This window comes from Schistocerca gregaria, chromosome 8 (assembly GCF_023897955.1).
Source record: "Schistocerca gregaria isolate iqSchGreg1 chromosome 8, iqSchGreg1.2, whole genome shotgun sequence".
Lineage (NCBI taxonomy): Eukaryota > Metazoa > Arthropoda > Insecta > Orthoptera > Acrididae > Schistocerca > Schistocerca gregaria.
Genome location: NC_064927.1, coordinates 271,156,791 through 271,179,239, shown reverse-complemented (window position 1 = coordinate 271,179,239; position 22,449 = coordinate 271,156,791). Strand labels below are relative to the sequence as shown.

The following is a 22,449-nucleotide window of genomic DNA, read 5'->3' as shown; positions in this document are numbered from 1 at the left end:
CTGTGTCTATGTGCCTGTGGTTCTGTCAGTGTGATCATGTGATGTATCTGACCCCAGGAATGTGTCAATAAAGTTTCCCCTTTCTGGGACAATGAATTCACGGTGTTCTTATTTCAATTTCCAGGAGTGTATATTATGCTAGAACTGACATGTGATTACATTTTCATGCAATTTGGGTGCATAGATATTGATAAATCAGACCCAGAACAACCACCTCTGGCCGTAATAACGGCCTTAACACGCTTTGGCATTGAGTTAAACAGAGCTTGGATGGCGTGTACAGGTACAGCTGCCCATGCAGCTTCAACACGATACCGCAGTTCATCAAGAGTAGTGACTGGCGTATTGTGATGAGCCAGTTGCTCGGCCACCATTTACCAGACGTTTTCAATTGGTGAGAGATCTGAAGAATGTGCTGGCCAGGGCAGCAGTCGAACATTTTCTGTATCCAGAAAGGACCTGCAACATGCGGTCATGCATTATCCAGCTGAAATGTAGGGTTTCGCAGGGATCGAATGAAGGGTAGAGCTACGGATCGTAACACATCTGAAATGTAACGTCCACTGTTCAAAGCTCCGTCAATGCGAACAAGAGGTGACCGAGACGTGTAACCAATGGCACCCCATACCATCACCCCGGGTGATACGCCAGTATAGCGATGACGAATACACGCTTTCAATGTGAGTTGACAGCGATGCCACCAGACACGGATGCGACCATCATGATACTGTAAACAGAACCTGTATTCATCCGAAAAAAATGACGTTTTGCCATTCTTGCACCCAGCTTCGTCGTTGAGTACACCATCGCAGGCGCTCCTGTCTATGATGCAGTGTCAAGGGTAACCGAGCCACGGTCTCCGAGCTGCTAGTCCATGCTGCTGCAAACGTCGTCGATCTGTTCGTGCAGATGGTTGTTGTCTTGCAGACGTTCCCATCTGTTGACTCAGGGATCGAGACGTGGCTGCAGGATCCGTTACAGCCATGCGTATAAGATGCCTGTCATCTCGACGTTCCTTATTACCCTGCTAAACCCACCGATTCCATATTCTACTAACAGTCATTGGATCTCGACTAACGCGAGCAGCAATGTCGCGATACGATAAACCGCAATCGCGATAGGCTACAATCCGACCTCTATCAAAGTCGGAAACGTGATGATACGCATTTCTCCTCCTTACACGAGGCATCACAACAACGTTTCACCAGGCAACGCCGGTCAACTGCTGTTTGTGTCTGAGAAAACGGTTGTACACTTTCCTCATGTCAGCAAGTTGTAGGTGTCGCCACCGGCGCCAACCTTGTGTGAATGCTCTGAAAAGCTAATCGTTTACATATCACAGATCTTTTTCCTGTCGCGCGTCTGTAGCACGTCATCTTCGTGGTGTTGCAATTTTAATGGCTAGTAGTGTAAATGCAGATGCAGGCCAAGTGTGCAATTTTCCGTGCTGTATTTAACTGCGGACGGTAGTTTTGCGTTGTCCTGAATGCGTCTCTCGCGTCAATTGTCGTCGGAATAGCGTTGTGTGTTGTGAATGCATTATGTCGGAGGTCAGAGCATTCGAAAGTGGAAAATTGCTGGTGCTCGTGTGGTGGGTACTGCCGTAACCACGGTGGCCGAAATGTCTGGTGTTTCAAGAGGCACCGTATCGAAGATGTACACCGAATACAGGGAAAGTGGAAAAGCGTCACAAGGCTGACGAAAGTGCGTGCCAAGTGGTTGTGACGGACCGTCACTGAACAGTGTTGTGACGAAGAATAAGAGGATGACAGGTGCAGAAAGTGAATATCGCTGTCGCTGACCCTGTCACCGTCAAACTAACACCAAGGGACCTGCATAACCAGTGATGTGCAGCGCCAGCTGGAATTCCGTAACCATTAATCAGTGGTGCAAAACGTGATTTCGAAGCCATAAAACCTGAACAATGAAGCAGTGGAGGAATGTCATTTGTGGGATGAGTGTTGTTGCACGCTGATTCCAACTTCTGGCCTAGTTTACTTAACTACAGTGAAACGGTGATGATTTGGTCAGCCATATCGTGGTATTCCTTGGGCCTCATTGTTTCTCTGCAAGGTCACATTACTGCCAATGATTATGTGACCGTTTACGGGTGATGAGGTCCATCCCATGACACAACGTTTCTTCCCCAATGATGATGCTATGATCGTAGATGATTGGGCCCCTCTTCACACAGCTCGCGTCGTCCAGGATTGCTTTTGTGAACACGAGGATGAACTGTCGCATTTTCCGTGGCCACCATAGTCACCAGGTCGCAATGTTATTGAGCCTTCGGAGAGAAGGGAGTTTGATCGCTACCCACCTTCATCATCGATACCTCAACTTGCCAACATATTGCTGGAACAATGGTACGAGATTCCAATGAAACATCTGAACTTGCAAATTACTAGACGACTGGGAGCTGTTTTGAATATCAACGGTTTTCCTACACAGCATTATGCATGACGATGTGCTGTGTTTTTGGTGTTTCCATATTCTTGTCCCCCGCCTGTACTAATCAAACTTTCCTAATATAAAAAAGCAGTGAATTCACTTATTTGGCGTGCGTCCCCATATTTTTAAAATTAGGAAACCTTTCATATAAGCACAATGTTGGATAATCTGTAACCGTATTATTGGTTTCAACCACTGTGGTAAATCTTCAGATCTACACTATGTTATCAAAAGAATCCGGACACACCCACAAACATATGTATCCCATATTAGAGGCATTGAGCTGCCACCTACTGGCAGATACTCAGTATCAGCGACTTCAGCAGTCATTAGACATCGTGAGAGAGTAGAATGGGGCGCTCCATGGTACTCTCAGACTTCGAAAGTGGTCAGGTGTATGGGTGTCACTTGTGACATACGTGTGTACGCGAGATTTCCACACTCCCAAACATCCCTATGTCCTCTGTTTCCGATGTGATAGTGCAGTGGAAGCGTGAAGGGACACGAACAGCACAAAAGCGTTCAGGTCGAACTCGTGTGTTGACTGACAGAGACCGTCGACAGTTGAAGAGGGTCGGCAATGTGTAATAGCAGACATCTATCCAGACCATCACACAGGAGTTCCAAACTGCATCAGGATCCACTGCAGGTACTGTGACAGTTAGGCAGCAGGTGAGAAATCTTGGATTTCTTGGTCGAGCGGCTACTCGTAAGACACACATCACGCCGGTAAATGCCAAACACGCCCCGCTTGGTGTAAGCAGCGTAAACATTGTACGATTGAACAGTGGAAAAACGTTGTGTGGAGTGATGCATCACGGTACACAATGTGGCGATCTGATGGCAGGGTGGGAGTGTAACGAATGCCCGCTGAACGTCATGTGCCAGCGTGTGTAGTGCCAACAGTAAAATTCGGAGGCGGTGGTGTTATGGTGTGGTCCTGTTTTTCATGGATGGGGCTTGCACCCCTTGTTGTTCTCCGTGGCACTATCACAGCACAGGCCTCTATTGATGTTTTAAGCACCTTCTTGTTTTCCACTGTTGAAGAGCAATTAAGGGATGGCGATTGGATCTTTTAACACGATCAAGGACCTGTTCATAGTGCACGGCCTGTAGCGGAGTGGTTACAAGACAGTAACATCCCTGTAATGTACTGGCCTGTACGGAGTCCTGACCTGAATGCTATAGAAAGCCTTTGGGATGTTTTGGAACGCTGATTTCGAGCCAGACCTCACCGACCGACACCCATACCTCTCCTCAGTGCAGCACTTCATGAAGAATGGGCTACCATTCCCCAAGAAACCTTCCAGCGCCTGATTCAACGTATGCCTGCGAGTGTAGAAGCTGTCATCAAGGCTGAGGGTGGGCAACACACACTGAATTCCAGCATTACCAATGGAGGGCGCCACGAACTTGTAAGTAATTTTCAGCCAGGTGTCCGGATACTTTTGATCACATAGTGTATGATAAAAAAGGTAAATGCAACAGCAATAAATATAGTCCGTCAAACGTCATCTAAATAAAAGTTACAAGAACTTCTCCATGCCGAGACTTTTTCAGGCTACTTATGATACTCTCATGAATGTGTTACCATTCCCATTAAGTTTCTCTGCATTCGTTTAATGCTCTCGTTTGGTATCCACCAGATAAGAATATGATATACTTCAGTTCGTCCTATTGTATCATAAAAATATATATTTTGTTAAAGGTCTGTAGTTTCTCGGGATCTGACAGTGCTCTGCCGCTTCTTTCAGCTCAAGTACACGCGTGAGCGTTTCACTTCGTACCCCCCGTCCTCTGATAGCGCCAGATGTTTATAAGACACGGATGATTGCAGACAAGAGTCATCAATCCTGCAGATTGGAGTACAATACATTTCATTTTATTCAGTTTAGGAAAGCTAACACTGCTTGGTTTACTACAAATTATTTTCAAAATTGTTCTGAATACTACTGCAGTATGCTTCGCTGTATATTAACGAGTCGTCTGCGAAAAGTTCGGGACTGCAATTTAAATAGCCACCAATTATTGCAAAACTATTAAATTAGTACAAGACGTAGAGAGCATTGAAGCGAGTATTTTTCAGTGGAACCATACTCTTGTTGATGTCTGCTCATCATGTACTCGTGAGAGAGGGGAGTCTTATACAAAATGCGAATTCTCTCCTCCCCCGTCCCCCTCTCTCTCCAAAAGCTAAACACTGGTTACAGTATGGATATGGAGTACTGCTTGTTTTTGGCTGCGCTAGAAAACTCATGGCATATCCTGTATAAGCGAGGTCTTCCTATGATTCTTCAGTGATATGACGACGTTCATGGGGTGGACAAAAATATAAAAATAAAAATAAACTTTCCGGAACAGCCCATGAAGGCCCAACGATACCGACCGGACACCGTGTCATTCTCAACCCATAGGCGGATGCGGATATATAGGTTCACGTGGTCAGCACACCGCTCTCCCGGTCGTTATCAGTTTCCGAGACCGGAGCCGCTACTTCTCAGTCAAGGAGCTCCTCAGTTTGCCTCACAAGAGCTGAGAACACCCCGATTGCCAACAGCGCTCGGCAGGCCGGATGGTCACCCCTCCAACTGCTAGCACAGCCCGACAGGGCTTAACTTCGGTTTATGCATAATGCGCTATAGCAAAACCGTTGGCATTCAAAACAGCACCCAGTCTTCTCAGATGGATAAATACAGGTCCAATATGATTTCCAAAGGACTCTTATACTACTACTCCTGCAAAATATTGACAATTTCTAGTAGCGGTGATGGATGTGGATAGCGATCACACATCCTTCTCTCCAAACTAGACCAAAAGGCTCAATAATATTGAGATCTAGAGGCTACGGTGGCTGTCAGAGATGCAAAAATTCATCCTCGTGCTCACAAAACCAGTCCTGGACGATGCTAGCTCTGTGAACTGGGGTTCTGTCTTCTTGGAACATAGCGTCACCATTGCGGAACAATCAGTGTACCACGGAAATGGTGACATAATTCTTGGCAGTAATGCGACTGGCAGAGTAACCATGGGGCCCATGGAATATCATAATATGTTGAAATTACCACCAAATCACCATCATGGTCCAGTCTTGGAACGTAACTCTGCCAAAAGTTGGAAAAAGTTGGAAACAGTGTGCAACAAGACTCATACGACGGAACGATATTCCTGCATTGTCTAGATTTTATGGTTTTGGCACCACGTTTTACAGTTGCGGACCTTTACACCACTGATGAGTAGTTTTGGGATTCCAGCTCGAAACTGGTGGCATGATTCTGAGAGAAGAAATCTCCCGTCTTACCTCCTAAAGGAACATCATGAGCAGTTCGCCTGAATCACAATATATATAAATGACCTTGTAGATAGTGTCGGAAGTTCCATGCGGCTTTTCGCGGATGATGCTGTAGTATACAGAGAAGTTGCAGCATTAGAAAATTGTAGCGAAATGCAGGAAGATCTGCAGTGGATAGGATCTTGGTGCAGGGAGTGGCAACTGACCCTTAACATAGACAAATGTCATGTATTGCGAATACATAGAAAGAAGGATCATTTATTGTATGATTATATCATAGCGGAACAAACACTGGTAGCAGTTACTTCTGTAAAACATCTGGGAGTATGCGTGCGGAACGATTTGAAGTGGAATGATCATATGAAATTAATTGTTGGTAAGGCGTGTACAAGGTTGAGATTCATTGGGAGAGTCCTTAGAAAATGTAGTCCATCAACAAAGGAGGTGGCTTACAAAACACTCGTTCGACCTATACTTGAGTATTGCTCATCAGTGTGGGATCCGTACCAGATCGGGTTGACGGAGGAGATAGAGAAGATCCAAAGAAGAGCGGCGCGTTTCGTCACAGGGTTATTTGGTAACCGTGATAGCGATACGGAGATGTTTAGCAAACTCAAGTGGCAAACTCTGCAAGAGAGGCGCTCTGCATCGCGGTGTAGCTTGCTCGCCAGGTTTCGAGAGAGTGCGTTTCTTGATGAGGTATCGAATATATTGCTTTCCCCTACTTATACCTCCCGAGGAGATCACGAATGTAAATTTAGAGAGATTAGAGCGCGCACGGATGCTTTCAGACAGTCTTTCTTCCCGCGAACCATACGAGACTGGAACAGGAAAGAGAGGTAATGACAGTGGCACGTAAAGTGCCCTCCGCCACACACCGTGGGGTGGCTTGCGGAGTATAAATGTAGATGTAGATGAAAGATTTATACTTCAACAATACTACGCAGCAAATAACGTATAAAAACTATATATATATATATATATATATATATATATATATATATATATATATATATATATACGACAATTGAACATTATTATAAAAGTATCAATAAAACAATAAAAGAATAGGGCACTACCGACTCCGTTACCTCAACAACTCGTTCTATAAATGCTTTATTTATCAGATATCAGCCGTATTTGGAACGTCTATGTTTATCAGTATAAAATCTGCGTAATGTTATGTCATCATAACCATTACTCTACCTAATATTAAACAGAATAGACGTAGCTGATGCTAGAAATATTGATGTCAGAAGCGGTGTGTCTTTGACACTAATGGATTTACACATAATAGCACCTGGATTGGAAATTTATGGTCCAACTATAAAGGGTATTTCTTCCATCTCCATAGCTGCAATGCTCATAAAATTTCGATACTATAACTACTTAAACCTAACTAACCTAAGGACATCACAGACATCCATGCCCGAGGCAGAATTCGAACCTTCGACCGTAGCGGTCGCCCGGTTCCCGACTTAAGAGCCTAAAACCGCCCGGCCACACAGGCCGGCCCTGCACAACATCCGTCCCCAATTCCCTCAAGGACGACCCCTCATTCTGCTGCTTAACTTAATCACAACAGTGGTTTATCATTTATTTGTGGTCAAAGGAGACCCGCCATGGCTTGCTGAAACCGCATTCACTATGGAAGACACTGAACACTAGTACTGCTACACCGCAGGTGTGTTCATCTGCAATCAGTTGCACCAATCAAATAGAAAAAATACCATTTTTTGCGATGTTATAGAGAGAAAAAGAACTAGGACGTTTTGAAACTTCGTGAGGTGCAACGAAGGCCGGCCGCTACGGTCGCAGGTTCGAATCCTGCCTCGGGCATGGATGTGGGTGATGTCCTTAGGTTAGTTACGTTTAAGTAGTTCTAAGTTCTAGGGGTCTGATGACCTCATAAGTCCCATAGTGCTCAGAGCCATTTGAACCATTTGCAACAAAATACAATATGGAGTCATAGAATTATGAATTCAGCAAGCTATCTGACATGACTGCACAACAATTTATCAAACAGGGGAAAGGAGTGGTGATGGGGTTGGAGAAGGCTCATCTTGCTGCAGTCCCAGGCTGTGAACCGTCAGTTGTTCCAGACTGTTTGAGATTTCTCACATTAAGGTCGTCGACTCTTTGCCCTGGTTGTACCTCACCTGTAAGACATAAAACTTTCAAAACACGTTTTATTAAACTTTAAGTACAGCAATTAATTTTAATAAATAAAAAGCATGACATAATGCAATAAATCCATTAACTTGATTAGCTGCAAAGTTTTATAAGCAGATTCATAGAAGGCTAAGTAGAATGAGAGTTTGGCGCTCAGTGTGACATTTTAATAGCTATTTCTTTTAATATTCAACAGCAATGTCTCTAGTTTTCTGATACAAATAAGGACAATTTTAAAATATTGTCCACTCTTGCATAATGTTCTGTGTGCACCGTTGCATCTCCATGTGGTCCAGTCCAAGTTGCGGCCAAATGGTATGCATAAGGGATACTCAAATAAAAAAGAGACAGATAGAAAAAATTAAGTGAAGTGTTTATTATCTCAGAATTAATCTGTAATATTACAGTTATCGCACTGCGAGAGAAGACGGTTAATGCCTTAAGGAAATGTGCTTGTGATTGCCTACGGAAACACGTTTCTACTCAGAGGTGCACCTCTTCATTCAGAGGAGATCGACGGCCCCGAATGTCTTCGTTCAAGGCTCCAAAAGCTTGGAAATTGCATGGGGAGAGATCGGGACTGTGTGCAGGATATGGAAGGACCTCCCTACAAAACTTCTGCAGCATACTCGAAAAGCCTTATCATCATGGCCCACAGTGGGATAAATGTATTAACAGTTATGGTCATTACCTTTGAAAAAGTAAACAGTTTGCTCACCTTTATTTTCACGTGTCTCGTTTCAGTTTGACCGCCCCTTATACGAGTATGTACATATGTACATTGCACAGCTCTTTCGAAACCCGTAATGTCTCCCATGAAACGCAAAAGTTTGAAATTTGGCTCAAAGGTGCCTATAACTTTGGTCTGTAATGGTGCAAAATCGTGGCACCCTGCAACATCCTCTTCTGGCCCGGCGATGCTTCAGACAGAAAGGTGTCGTCACCTGCGAAGAAAGGCCACAACTCTTAAGTTCACCTGAGATGTAAGGTGGCTTAATGATGTCACATATGCACCACATTTCATCACAGTTCTACCCAATGCCGCTGTGGACATGTCACACCCTCTCTTACGTACATTTCACTCACGTCTGTGCGATGGAGGTCAGAGCCACGACACTCAAGTTGAAATTACGCGACCTTCCTACGGGTGTCTGACGAAAACATCTGTGATACATTTGTAGAAAGCCAACCACTGATGGATTTCTAGGTGGCTGCAGGGACGCAACCTCTGCAAAGTGATATCCATGGCACATTTTGCTTCTTGTAGTAGATATTATGTATTACATTCTTGCGATATGCCTACTATTTCAAAAATATCACGAATTGTAATGCTACCGTTTACTGTAACGATACCACCCTTTAGCTGAGTGGCACTACACTGCTGTTTTGGGCCTACTTGAAGGCATATGGAATCTGAGGAGTGTCAGAGGGGTTGCCTGCTGCAGGCTCCTGGGACTTCGCCGCAGCTGATCCGTGTGCAGGTATGTTTTTACCATGCTCGACACTGGTGCGAGGGTACACTAAGAGTGTTTCCCTTTTATTAGCCCCCCCCCCCCCAAGTGATCTCGTCACCTCATCACAGGGGCGATACAGGACGTCACACAAGCACATTTTGGTGCTTCAGATCACATTCAGATTACGTCAAATGGATTTTAGAAGTCCCTACAGTTTCCAGCTTCTGCATCAGAGCAAAAGATGTAGTCGCTCTACACTCCAAAGGTGTGCGATTACATGCAGTGGAGTTGCAGGCCCACGGTGTCAATAGAAAAAATTTTAATCGTCCAGAGGTAGGGGGGGGGGGCAATATCAAAGATTACCAAGGACATCTTCTGTTGCTCACTCCAATGCAAACTGTCGTTTTCGAACACGAAATGCGTATTTTATAATAAAAGAGTCATGGTTGCTAAAATGTTATTGTAATGACGCGTTTCGCCTTTCTGCATCTACATGATTACTCTGCAATTCACATTTAAGTGCTTGGCAGAGGGTTCATCGAACCACAATCATACTATCGCTCTACCATTCCACTCCCGAACAGCGCGAGGGAAAAACGAACACCTAAACCTTTCTGTCCGAGCTCTGATTTCTCTTATTTGATTTTAATGATCATTCCTATCTATGTAGGTTGGGCTCAACAAAATATTTTCACATTCGAAAGAGAAAGTTGGTAACTGAAATTTCGTAAATAGATCTCGTCGCGACGAAAAACGTCTTTGCTTTAATGACTTCCATCCCAATTCGTGTATCATATCTGCCACACTCTCTCCCCTATTACGTGATAATACAAAACGAGCTGCCCTTTTCAGCACCCTTTCGATGTCCTCCGTCAGTCCCATCTGGTAAGGATCCCACACCCCGCAGCAATATTCTGACAGAGGACGAACGAGTGTAGTGTAATCTGTCTCTTTAGTGGACTTGTTGCATCTTCTAAGTGTCCTGCCAATGAAACGCAACCTTTGGCTCGCCTTCCCCACAATATTTTCTATGTGGTCTTTCCAACTGAATTGTTCTCAATTTTAACACCCAGGTACTTAGTTGAATAGACAACCTTGCAAATTGTACTATTTATCGAGTAATCGAATTCCAACGGATTTCTTTTGGAACTCATGTGGATCACCTCACACTTTTCGTTAATTAGCGTCAACTGCCACCTGCCACACCATACAGCAATCTTTTCTAAATCGCTTTGCAACTGATACTGGTCTTCGGATGACCTTACTAGCGGTAAATTACAGCATCATCTTGACCTAGACATATATTCGTATTCCACAGCATAATAGTTTTACGAATGTCTCTCAGTGCATAATAATCTGGTGACACTTTACAATGGCGAAATGCATCATTGAAGCAGCATTTTCGCAACCAATATTATTGTACCACACGGCCAGGTGGAGTGGGAGACGTACTGTACGAAATGTGTGGTAGTCAATCAGGAGTGATTTTATGACGCGTGAAATGTGAGTAAGGAGGAGTGTGATGACCTTACTATCATTTGACACTTTCACGGTGGCGTTGGGCAGAAATATGGTGAAATCTAGTGCCAATGTAACAACATTAAACCATCTCAAACGAGACATGAACTTCTGAGATGTGGCCTATTTTTGATATGTCTCGACACATTGCTGTTCGAAGCGTCGGCGAACCCGAGGGTGACGTCTACATCTACTACATGTACATCTACATGCATACTCCGAAGTCCAGCATACGGTGCTTGGCGGAGGGTACCACAACTAGCATGTTCTCTCCCTGTTCCTCTCCCAAACAGAACGAGGGAAAAATGACTGCCTATATGCCTCTGTACGAGCCCTAATCTCTCTTCTTTGTGGTCTTTCCGCGAAATATAAGTTGGGAGCAGTAAAACTGTACTGCAGTCAGCCTCGGATGCTGGTTCTCTAAATTTCTTCAGTAGCGATTCACGAAAAGAACGCCTCCTTTCCTCCAGAGACTCCCACCCGAGTTCCTGAAGCATTTCCGTAACACTCGCGTGACCGCGTGGTGATCAAACCTACCAGTAACAAATCTAGCAGCGCGCCTCTGAATTGCTTCTATGTCCTCCCTCAATCCGACTTGATAGGGATCCCAAACGCTCGAGCAGTACGCAAGAGTAGGTCGTATTAGCGTTTTATAAGCGGTCTCCGTTACAGATGAACCACATCTTCCCAAAACTCTACCAATGAATCGAAGACGACTATCTGCGTTCCCCACAACTACCATTACATGCTTGTCCCACTTCGTATCGTTCTGCAATTTTACGCTCAAATATTTAATCGACGTGACTGTGTCAAGCGCTACACTACTAATGGAGTATTCAGACATTACAGGATTCTTTTTCCTATTCATCTGCATTAAATTACATTTATCTATATTTAGAGTTAGCTGCCATACTTTACAACAATCACAAATCCTGTCCAAGTCATCTTGTATCCTCCTACAGTCACTCAATGACGACATCTTCCCGTACATCACAGCATCGTCAGCAAACAGCCGCACATTGCTATCCACCCTATCCGAAAGATCATTTATGTAGATAGAAAACAACAGCGGACCTACCACACTTCCCTGGGGCACTCTAGATGATACCCTCACCTCCGATGAACACTCACCATCGAGAACAACTACTGGGTTCAATTACTTAGGAAGTCTTCGAGCCACTCACATATTTGGGAACCAATCCCATATGCTCGTACCTTAGGAGTCTGCAGTGGGACACCCAGTCAAACGCTTTCCGGAAGTCAAGGAATGTGGCATCCGTCTGATACCCTTCATCCATGGTTCGCAAGAGATCATGTGAAAAATGGGCGTGTTGCGTTTCGCAGGAACGATGCTTTCTAAAGGCGTGCTGATGCAGGGACAGCAACTTCTCTATCTCAAGGAAGTTCATTATATTCGAACTCAGAATATGTTCGAGAATCCTGCAACAAACCGATGTTAAGGATATTGATCTGTAATTTTGAGGATCCGTCCTTCTACCCTCCTTATACAGGGCGTTACAAAAAGGTACGGCCAAACTTTCAGGAAACATTCCTCACACACAAAGAAAGAAAATATGTCATGTGGACATGTGTCAGGAAATGTTTACTTTCCATGTTAGAGCTCATTTTATTATTCTCTTCAAATTAATCATGGAATGGAAACACACAGCAACAGAACGTACCAGCGTGACTTCAAACACTTTGTTATAGGAAATGTTCAAAATGTCCTCCGTTAGCGAGGATACACGCCCTCCGTCGCATGGAATCTCTGATGCGTTTATGCAGCCCTGGAGAATGGCGTATTGTATCACAGCCGTCCACAATGCGAGCACCAAGAGTCTCTACATTTGGTACCTGGATTGCGTAGACAAGAGCTTTCAAAAGCCCCCGTAAATGAAAGTCAAGAGGGTTGAGGTCAGGAGGGCGTGGAGGCCATGGAATTGGTCCGCCTCTACAAATCCATCGGTCATCGAATCCATTGTTGAGAAGCGTACGAACACTTCGACTGAAATGTGCAGGAGCTCCATCGTGCAAGAACCACATGTTGTGTCGTACTTGTAAAGGCACATGTTCTAGCAGCATAGGAAGAGTATCCCGTATGAAATGCCCGCATCTCGTGGTCGTGCGGTAGCGTTCTCGTTTCCCACGACTGGGTTCCCGGGTTCGATTCCCAGCGGGGTCAGGGATTTTCTCTGCCTCGTGATGGCTGGGTGTTGTGTGATGTCCTCAGGTTAGTTAGCTTTAAGTAGTTCTAAGTTCTAGGGGACTGATGACCATAGCTGTTAAGTCCCATAGTGCTCAGAGCCATTTGAACCGTATGAAATCATGATAAATTGCTCCATTGAGCGTAGGTGGAAGAACATGGGGCCCAATCAAGACATCACCAACAATGAGTGCCCAAAGAAAATCTGTGTTGATGACGTGATTGCACAATTGCGTGCGGATTCTCGTCAGCCCACACATGTTGCTTGTGAAAATTTACAATTTGATCACGTTTTACAGTACATACTGACGAAACTAAAATGAGCTCTAACATGGAAATTTAGCGTCTTCGGACACATGTCAACATAACATCTTTTCTTTGGCACTACCTTTTCGTAACACCCTGTATACACGCGTCAACTGCGCTTTTTTCCAGTCGCTCGGGACCTAACGTTGGGCAAGAGATTCGCGATAAATGCAAGCTAAGTAAGGAGCCAATGAAGTAGAGTACTCTCTGTAAAACCGAGTTGGAATCCCATCAGGACCTGGCGATTTATTTATTTTCAACCCATTCAGCTGCCTCACAACCCCCGGGATGTCTATCACTATGTCCTCCATACGGGAATCTGTATGCCACGCTTTTGCACCGTTACATAGAAAGCTCGTAGACACCTTTAAGCAAAATTTCAGATTTTCGTGTAGCTTTGGAGACAATTACTTGGTTTCGAGAAAGTTACCCTTAACCCTTTCAGACCCGAAATTTTTCTGGAAGAATAAAAATTTTGCTTTGTGTGGTAGTGGTCTTAGGTGATTTTTTAATGATTTTAGGAGCAAGATTTATACAAAAATATGTACCCGTTTCCAAAACGTACTTTGTTCACTTGACTTCACTTTAAGGACTAAAATAACTAATTATGAAATATTCTCTATTGTAATAAATAGTAAAATCATTATTTAATAATTTCCATGCAAAATAACAACAACAATATTCCATTATACACTGGAATATAGCGAACAGTGTATTCTGGTGGTCACCAGTTGCTGCGCATTGCTACACTGACTTGCTGATATTTTTATAGTGATGTTCAACGGTTGGCAGCAGTTGCGCGTGATGAAAGGGTTGAACATTTACGAGTGTGTAGCTCAGGTTCTCCTAGGGAAGAAATCCTTTTGTTGCAGCTAACATACTGTAAAAGTTAATGTACACAATTGTAGCCAGAGGGTCTGTAAGGGTTAATTTATGCTGCGCAGTGTAGATGCAGGTGTGGTGACGCACTTCTCTGCAGTTGCAGGCGCAGGACTATTGGCCAGTGGAGCGGGGCCGCTTCGTGGTGCGCATCGTGGACCCTAGCGACGGCAACGCGTCTCCGCACGGCGAGGGCGAGGGGCACGTGGCACCTCCCCCCGCACTGCCACCGCCGCCGTCCCTGCACGTGTCGCCCCCCCTGGCGCAGCCGCCGACGCAGCCCTCCAACGGCGTCAAGGCCATCGTCTTCTTCGGCCTCTCGCTGTCCATCTTCTCGGTCTTCGGCGCCGCCGTCTTCGTGCGCCGCTGCGTCACGTGTCCGCCGGCGCGCCGCGACGCCGACTCGAAAGGCGTGGGCGGGCTGGCCGGCGTCGGATTGGGCGGCGGCTCCTCCAATCAGGCGCCGGTCGTGCGCTACAGCGCCATCCCCGACGACCTCGGCTACCCTGCCGCCTAGCGGCCGCTCCCCGAACTCCGTGCGCCCCCCACGAAGCTGCGCGTCTGACGGGGCTGGTGTTTGGCGCTGCCTGTCCGTCAGGATGCTAACTTCTTGCTTGAGCCGTGACTGTTCCACGAACAAATTTCTCTGCGGCCGAGTAAGAACAGTGAATTTATTTCCGACTTTTGTCTTCTAAAAACTTCACGTATTGGTTTCTGTTGCTACTCAAAATATACTAATTTGTGTACTAAATATTTCTTCCTGTGATAACACAAAAAGCGCTCTTTGTTTTCTCAATCCAGTTCCGAAGTTGGAACGAAACGTGTAGTTGCGTACATTTCTATACTGTGTGTTCACTTTTTCTTGGGCGCTAATAGGAGTCTATGGGTCTCGGAAAAACTAAGTTTCGCTCTCCAGAACGACTCCCACGGGAAGTGGAGGCAATTATTTTTCACTGCCCTTTACACATTTCTGCCACTGCGCCCCTATTTTGTAGTCCTTACTGAGCACACCCACGAAAGAAACGAACATAACCTTTACTTTCCGAGAAGGACTCCTCTCCGTCATAGGGTTCACTGTAAACAACAGGGCACAGCATTCAAATGACGGCAACAATGTTATTTCAGAGAATAATCTTTTATTGCTTAACTTAGCAAGGACTGAGATGAAACATTAGCAGCCCAACGTCTTCCGAACTAAGCCGATAAAAAGAATATAAAAATACCTGATTGAAATATCTACAAATTCCGAATAAGGGCCTGAGCGCACAAGTAAAAATGAACTGAATGTAGATATGTCTGTGTGAAACTACTAATGCCATATCTATCGACACCTTTAAATGCTGTGATTTGCGATATTCAGCAACACTGTTTGCGTTTACGGTATTTTTTGTTGTAGTCTTCCCATTTTAAACACGAAAAGGACAATGCTTGTTCACCATGTCCAATAAAGATATGTTTGTTGTTGTTTATATTACTGAACTGTTTAGAGACTAACTAAAAAAGATTAACTGCTTCAGAGTTTTCACCTATTTCTTGCAGTTAAATATTCAAACAAACTGAATCAAATACGAAGTTGTAATTCATGGACATAGCTTTTATATCATAATCTTGTCACCTATGGTAAAACTAATATATATGTGTGTGGTAGGAGCTGGTATGGTTTATTATCCATACATATCATAACCTACAAATTGCTATCATGGTTCACATATAAACAAAATTTTTTGTAGTTTTATGTCTACTTATTTGTGTTTACGTAAACGATAACGCAATTCAATCTTCAAAACCCCTATTTGACCAGAAGAAATGTAATACCTGTCGAGTTTTGGTAAATGTTAACTGCCATCGTTTTGTGTGTGTATGTGTGGTACAATATCTGCATCCTAAACGCAATGATTCTGAAATCGATCTTAAATTGTTTATTGACTTCTTAGCAATTTTAAACTCCAGTTGTGAGCTCTTAAGCTATAAATCACTTAACAGAGAAATGTTTTAAGATGTTCATCGCTAATACACACTGGAAATATGAAAATACTGATAGATTCTACTGCAAATTTACATAAGCAAATAGCTGTTTGCTTTCTGGAATAGAGCAATGCAAATAGAGCATTTGACTGGATAAGATCTGACAACATAATGAGTTCTTCGATTTTGCAGTTTCTGTGTTGTTCACAAATACGATAGAAGGGCTCCTTCATGCATATCCAAAGGAACAGGCACTGCAGTGACTGCAACCGTTATGAAATACTTGACATGTATTTGCAGTTAGGAATATTGACAACTTTCAGCTGCATAACAGAATGACGAAAGTGAAAATTTGAGCCATATAGAGACACAAATCCGGATTTCCCACCTATTGTTAAGTGGGGAATAATGATGCACACCTCAGTCTGGCACAAAGTTTCGTCATTTTCATTCTCTTCTACAGCAAATAGTTGTCAATATTCTCAATTGCGAATACATTTCATGTATCATGCTTGTTTGCTTGAGATGTGGAAAAGTATTATTAAGACTACGTACTCTAATACATACTGCAAAACAGATTAAATACTGATATGCGAAAATGCATAAATGTAGCTCTGTTTATTCTTCTCCATGGTGTTTCTCTTCCATCCACTTCATTCTTCTACCAAACATTTCTGTACTTCAAATCCTCATCATTATCTGAACAAGTTTAGTACATTTTACTTTCCTACTGCAAGCCAGGTGATACTTTCGATTGTAATAAATGTTAAATAAGCTTAAAAGTAAATGAAGAAAGATTGAAAGCTATGATTCCTGTCCAGAAAATCTACTATAAATATTTGGTCCAAACAATTATTTGTTACTTTCTAAATGTTCCCTACAATCTTCCAGACATCAACATTCAGGTCTGTGTGACATATATATGGTAGCAACTGAAAATGTCATAAGAGGAGTACATCATTTGTATGTGCAGGGCAACATTTCACCCTAAGCACTTCATTCCATTAATTGCAAAATGCTAACATAGAAAAATGTGAAGACAGCACTAAGTAACTGGATCTTTGTCAATCAATGCACAGAATGTCAGTACTGACATCACACAGTTATAACATAACTCAAGTTTAGTTTAAAATGGATAAATTGTTGATGTACAAGCAGACTAGTGTAGTTTCAAAGCATCAGAAAGTACATTGTATATTTTTAATTTGTCTATGATGTTTAAAGTTTGGTTCTAAAAGGCTCAGTTTCATGCTGTTGTGAGAGACAGGAGTCCACTCCAGAATTTCAGTAGCTTCTAGACAGCAGCAAATACAGCAGCAAATACAAGATGCAATACCTTGTACTGCTTTAGTAACATCAGTATAGAAAATATGATGATGACAGTAATACTACAAATGTACATAAAGCTACCTATTGAAATTCTGTAAATGCAGCATAAATGACTTCCTGTTAAATAATGATAAAGTTTGCCATTACACATTAGAACCATAATCTCTATGAATGTAAGCATGGAAACAGACTTTGGCCCAATTATCGAAAGTTTCACCTAGCTCTTGTTCCAGTTCTCTAACATGAACTTGCAATTGCAGTGTTGAGAGCCAAAAGTAAAGACATTACAACTATTCAGAAATTTCTGTGTACATATGTACTGTGCAACACACAGAAATGTAAAATGTAAAAATTTTCTTATATCCTGCTGGAGGAGTAAGGCTACTTTTTAAAGAAAAGAGACACTTGCTATAAAACTGTGTATTTACTATTATGTGTACAGTTACTATGTTTTGTTTTTCATGAAGTTACAGTGTTAAATATTCATATTCTGCACACACATTTAGTGACATTTAGATGTGACTAGTTAATATTCTGGAAATGTAATAGACAGTACACACTCAGTTCATACACTACAAATTCTACAATTATTTGTTAGAATGTTTTACAAAGTGCAGACTGTTTTGGTAATGATGTAACACTGGTATGGCAATAGATGCTCTGTTACTTCCCTCTTCTTTAATGTAAAAGTATGATTACATTTATGTATTTCATGTTGTATAAACGAAACACTTGTTCTGGCATGTGGCAGATTCAGTACCATTTGACTGCTTGGAAATATATAGTTAAGTGTAAAAGATTTACATCTAAAGCTGCATTTAGAACTTGAAATTTTGCACTAAGGCCAATATTTTAACAATGTTTGTAATAAAAATCTGAAGCCAAGATAAAAGTATTATTTATCAGCATTTAGATGAAAGTGAATCAACAGAGACCAGAAAACTGGAAACAAAGGTCTTTATTCAAATTACTGGAAGAGTGTGAATAAAGAGTTTCAGCTGGCTTTTGTGTGATGTTTTAGTGTAATTAGTTGATAACAATCTAAATCTGTGAATATGTGGGAAAGACCTCATTAACAGTAAAAAATACTGCTAGAATAAAGAACTGACATTTATTTAATCTTTTGAAATACAGTAAGTAGTTGTAACTAAAATATCTTGCCTTAAACAGTGGCATACTTTTGAATTCACTGTAGGTGGCGAAAGCATGCCTTAGATTAATGAGTTTCTTCTCTCTCTCCTTCCAGAGAAGCTCAGGAAGTAATTCATTGCATATATTACAAAATGAAATATTTTATGTGAAATATTTCTCAAGCCTTTGCAGAATGCAACTTTCAGGGTAATAACTAGTCTCACTGAAGTGTAAGAATTGTTATTTGGCATCTTTCCTTGCCACATATGCGGTTTCTTAAAATTTTGACAATGGATATGTTTAAAACTTATATTTACATTTGAGCCATTGGGCCAGTATTCAATGGAGTTCAATATTTACCTGTTAAATACGTTAATAATATTATGAAACATGTACACTTCTGCTGAAGAGCTGTTGCTTTACCAAAGAAATCAGTCCATAAGTAGATGTGTGTTAGTCATAGTTTCCTGTCTTTCAAATAAGAACTGCTCTTATAAATATTTTGCTTTGATAACTGTGTCATTTTTCTCATTTTATAGTCTAGATTTATATTGTCCCAGAGCACAAGGATTATCGAAGTTGTTGTTCGAATTAGTTTTTTTTTTCAGTCCCTCGGTACTAATGCTGATATGTAGAAGTATCTTATTACATGTGTGTCACTTGTTATAAGCAAACTATTGTATTAATTGATCTTTATCTGCTGTTCTTCTCACAGTGCATGAGCAGTGGTGTAACACGAAGTCCTTAATATAGCCAATGAAGAAAATTTTAATGTCATACATAATATCCTCATGAATATATATATATTTTCTTTACCACAAAAGCAAGAACACTAACTCAAGTATCACACATATAATTTCAATATTATTTTGAGAAACAAAAGTGCAATACAAAAATTTACTGTAAAAAATTGAGACACTTAGATATATGGTCATCTAGATAACGTTCATTCTTTTAATAGAGTGCTGCATAAGTTTATGAATGGACAGAGTTTTTACCATAGAGAATGTGTAATTCACCATATTGTAAAGATAATACATGTTTGGCTTCCCCTTGTAAATGAATGTGATATGTGTTGGGTTTTGTCCCTCCAGTGAGCACCAACTAATGTATAATTTGTGTTTATATGTTTATGGGAATACACAGTACAGGGTTGTAGCTTTAATTACTGAAATGGCAAAATGTCATGCACAAATGAGTCATATGTTTTGTTTTTCATAGATGTTGTAGGTAAAGTTAAAGGCAAACTGTAATCCTCTTTTCTAGATGATTAATACTGGCTCAGCTTTACTTCCATTTATGAATGCCACATTCTATCATGCTTGCCAGTTTCTGAGAAGATACTATGTGAGAAATATGTGACATTTGAATTCAATTGGTTACTTAATACTCTGTGCCATAATTATCAATAAAAAACCAGTAAACTTGAATGCTTATGGTACTGGATACAGACGTAAGTAATAGGAATTTTTTTCTTGACCTTCTAAATTTGACAATCAGGTATCCAAATTACAAAGTGTATGCAAGTGAATATAAACTTTCTTTGCAAGTCACATTACTAATATTGTTTACTTTAAAAATGAAATTAAAATAAACTAAGTGTAATAACAATTTGGACAGAGATATGTATTTTCAGAGTAATATATTGCCAAGTGCAAAACATACTTCCCCAAACTTCTGTGTCTGAAAATAATATAAACTTCATTAAAATAAGAATTTATTTCTTACAATGACAACCCTGTTCTGCAGAAAATGTCTGTATCGCCATTAGAGTGTATCAGCATGAGCTTGTTGAAGCTAAATGGCAAACCAGTTCCTTATTAAAATTTGAAGAGAAAATTGTGTATTTTTTCAAATAAGAGCATTAAATTCTTTGAAAAGCTTTGATTTCAGATCATACTACAGTTTACTACTATGTCAGAAAAAATGTACTCTTAATTTAAAAGACAGTTAAAGGAGATGTGTTCACTTACCTGTAACATACATTTTGTATGTGTATTGATGTGAGTTATACACAATAAAATCTATTGAAGTATGATTTTTTTATTTTACACTCTGATTTCAATTTATTTAATAATTTTCTGAGAGCTTGAGAAATTTGCTCATTTACAATCTTGTTTCTCCAAGTCTAGAAAAATGTCCTTTAATTAGAGACTATAGAAATAAAGATAAGTTGCGTTAATCTCCTACATAACTTCAACCAAAACAATAGCTAATAAAGAGAGACTTAAACTTACTATATAACACTGGCACATAAACTTTTACTTTCCTATGTACACATAATTAAAAAATTAAAAAATCTTCTCAGGTTGACAGCCGAGTCAGTGTTTCAGCAAGTTTCTTACTTGCCATCTTTAGGCAAAGTGTCGGGTTCACGTCTCGTCCAGATCCTTATAGCCGCTGGTGAGGGGGCTTCTCTGCATCCTCGGCAGGAGTCGGGCCAATCAGGCGCGAGCATAATCGGCGCATGGTAGTGGTGGTGGTGGTGGTGGGGGGGGGGGGGTGGGGGGATCATCCAGGGTGCCGTGTCCCGGCGTTTCGTCTCGGTGCGACCTGTTTATTCCGTCCACCGCCACAGATCTGCCTCCATCGGTGCGCTCTCGCGCTCTCGTCTCATTCTTGATAATGTTGTGTTCCACGTGGTGCTGAGTTGGAAACCACTAACCCGATTGACCAGGTTATCACTAACCTGTATCTCCACTTCCTCTTTAATAATAGAGTCCCAGAAAACTTTTGCTCTACATGGTCTCTTGGCTTCTTCAAATGAAAACGTGTGTTCTTAACTGAGGCGGTGCTCTGTTACTGCAGATATTTCTTTTTGTCTGACACGGATGCTTCTCACATGTTCAGAGATGCAATGTGTTGTGCAGAGCTGTGTCTGTCTGATAAAGTGTTTCACACATTCACAGGAAATACTGTAGACACCCAGTGTTCTTAGACCAAAGTTGTCCTTCATTGAATTCTGTGTGAAAGAAAACACACACAGACCTGTACTTCAGTGCCAACAGCTGCCATCACCCAGTACAACTGAAATCCGTGCTCACTACTCTTGTCCACAGGGCTCATGACATTTGCGACAAGGACAATTTATCTTCTGAGATTCAGCATCTGAAGAAAACCTTCCAGAAGAATGGATACACCGAAACACAGATTAGACACACTCTCAAGATGAGCAAGAAGAAGAAAGACAAGATCCTTCAGGAAGAAGACAACAACAAGTGTCTGTTTCTCCCGTACTCCTGAACCTGACACTTTGCCTGAAGATGACAGGTAAAGAACTTGCTGAAATGTTGCTGGAGAACAACACATTGATTCGGCTGTTTAACCGAGAAATTTTTTTGATTGAGATTCACCTAGAAAGCCTGCATTCTCATCGAATTAAACAATCCTGCCATTTACACGGATGTTGTAGAAGTATTATGGAATCCCTTTCTGGCTCAGAAATCATTTCACTACAAATTTAGTGCATGTTTAATGTATTTAAAATATGCTATAAAGGCATTTGTATGTTCCTTATGATATCTGACATTATTAGTATCTGGCTTACAAATACAATGAAGTTTCCACACTTTTTAAAATTTCTGGTAATTCCAGCTTGTCATTAATATATACATATTGTTTAAAATTGCTCTTAACTGCTGAAAACAATTACCAACAAAGCTAAGCTATTCATAATATAATGACAAACAAACCTTTTTAGTATTTATAATATATATGTCATGTTTCTTTAAGAATTAATGTATAAATAAAAG

General features: G+C 41.6%; 1 protein-coding gene across 1 annotated transcript in view; it reads left to right on the top strand.

Moving 5' to 3' along the window:
* LOC126285146 (uncharacterized) overlaps positions 1 to 20,748 on the top strand; it is a 663,374-nt gene extending 642,626 nt beyond the window's left edge. The window contains exon 9 of the mRNA XM_049984462.1: positions 14,373 to 20,748. Within this exon, the coding sequence (XP_049840419.1) occupies positions 14,373 to 14,789 (417 nt within the window). The 3' untranslated portion in view covers positions 14,790 to 20,748. The remainder of the gene's footprint in view (positions 1 to 14,372) is intronic.
* The last annotated feature ends 1,701 nt before the right edge of the window (positions 20,749 to 22,449 follow it).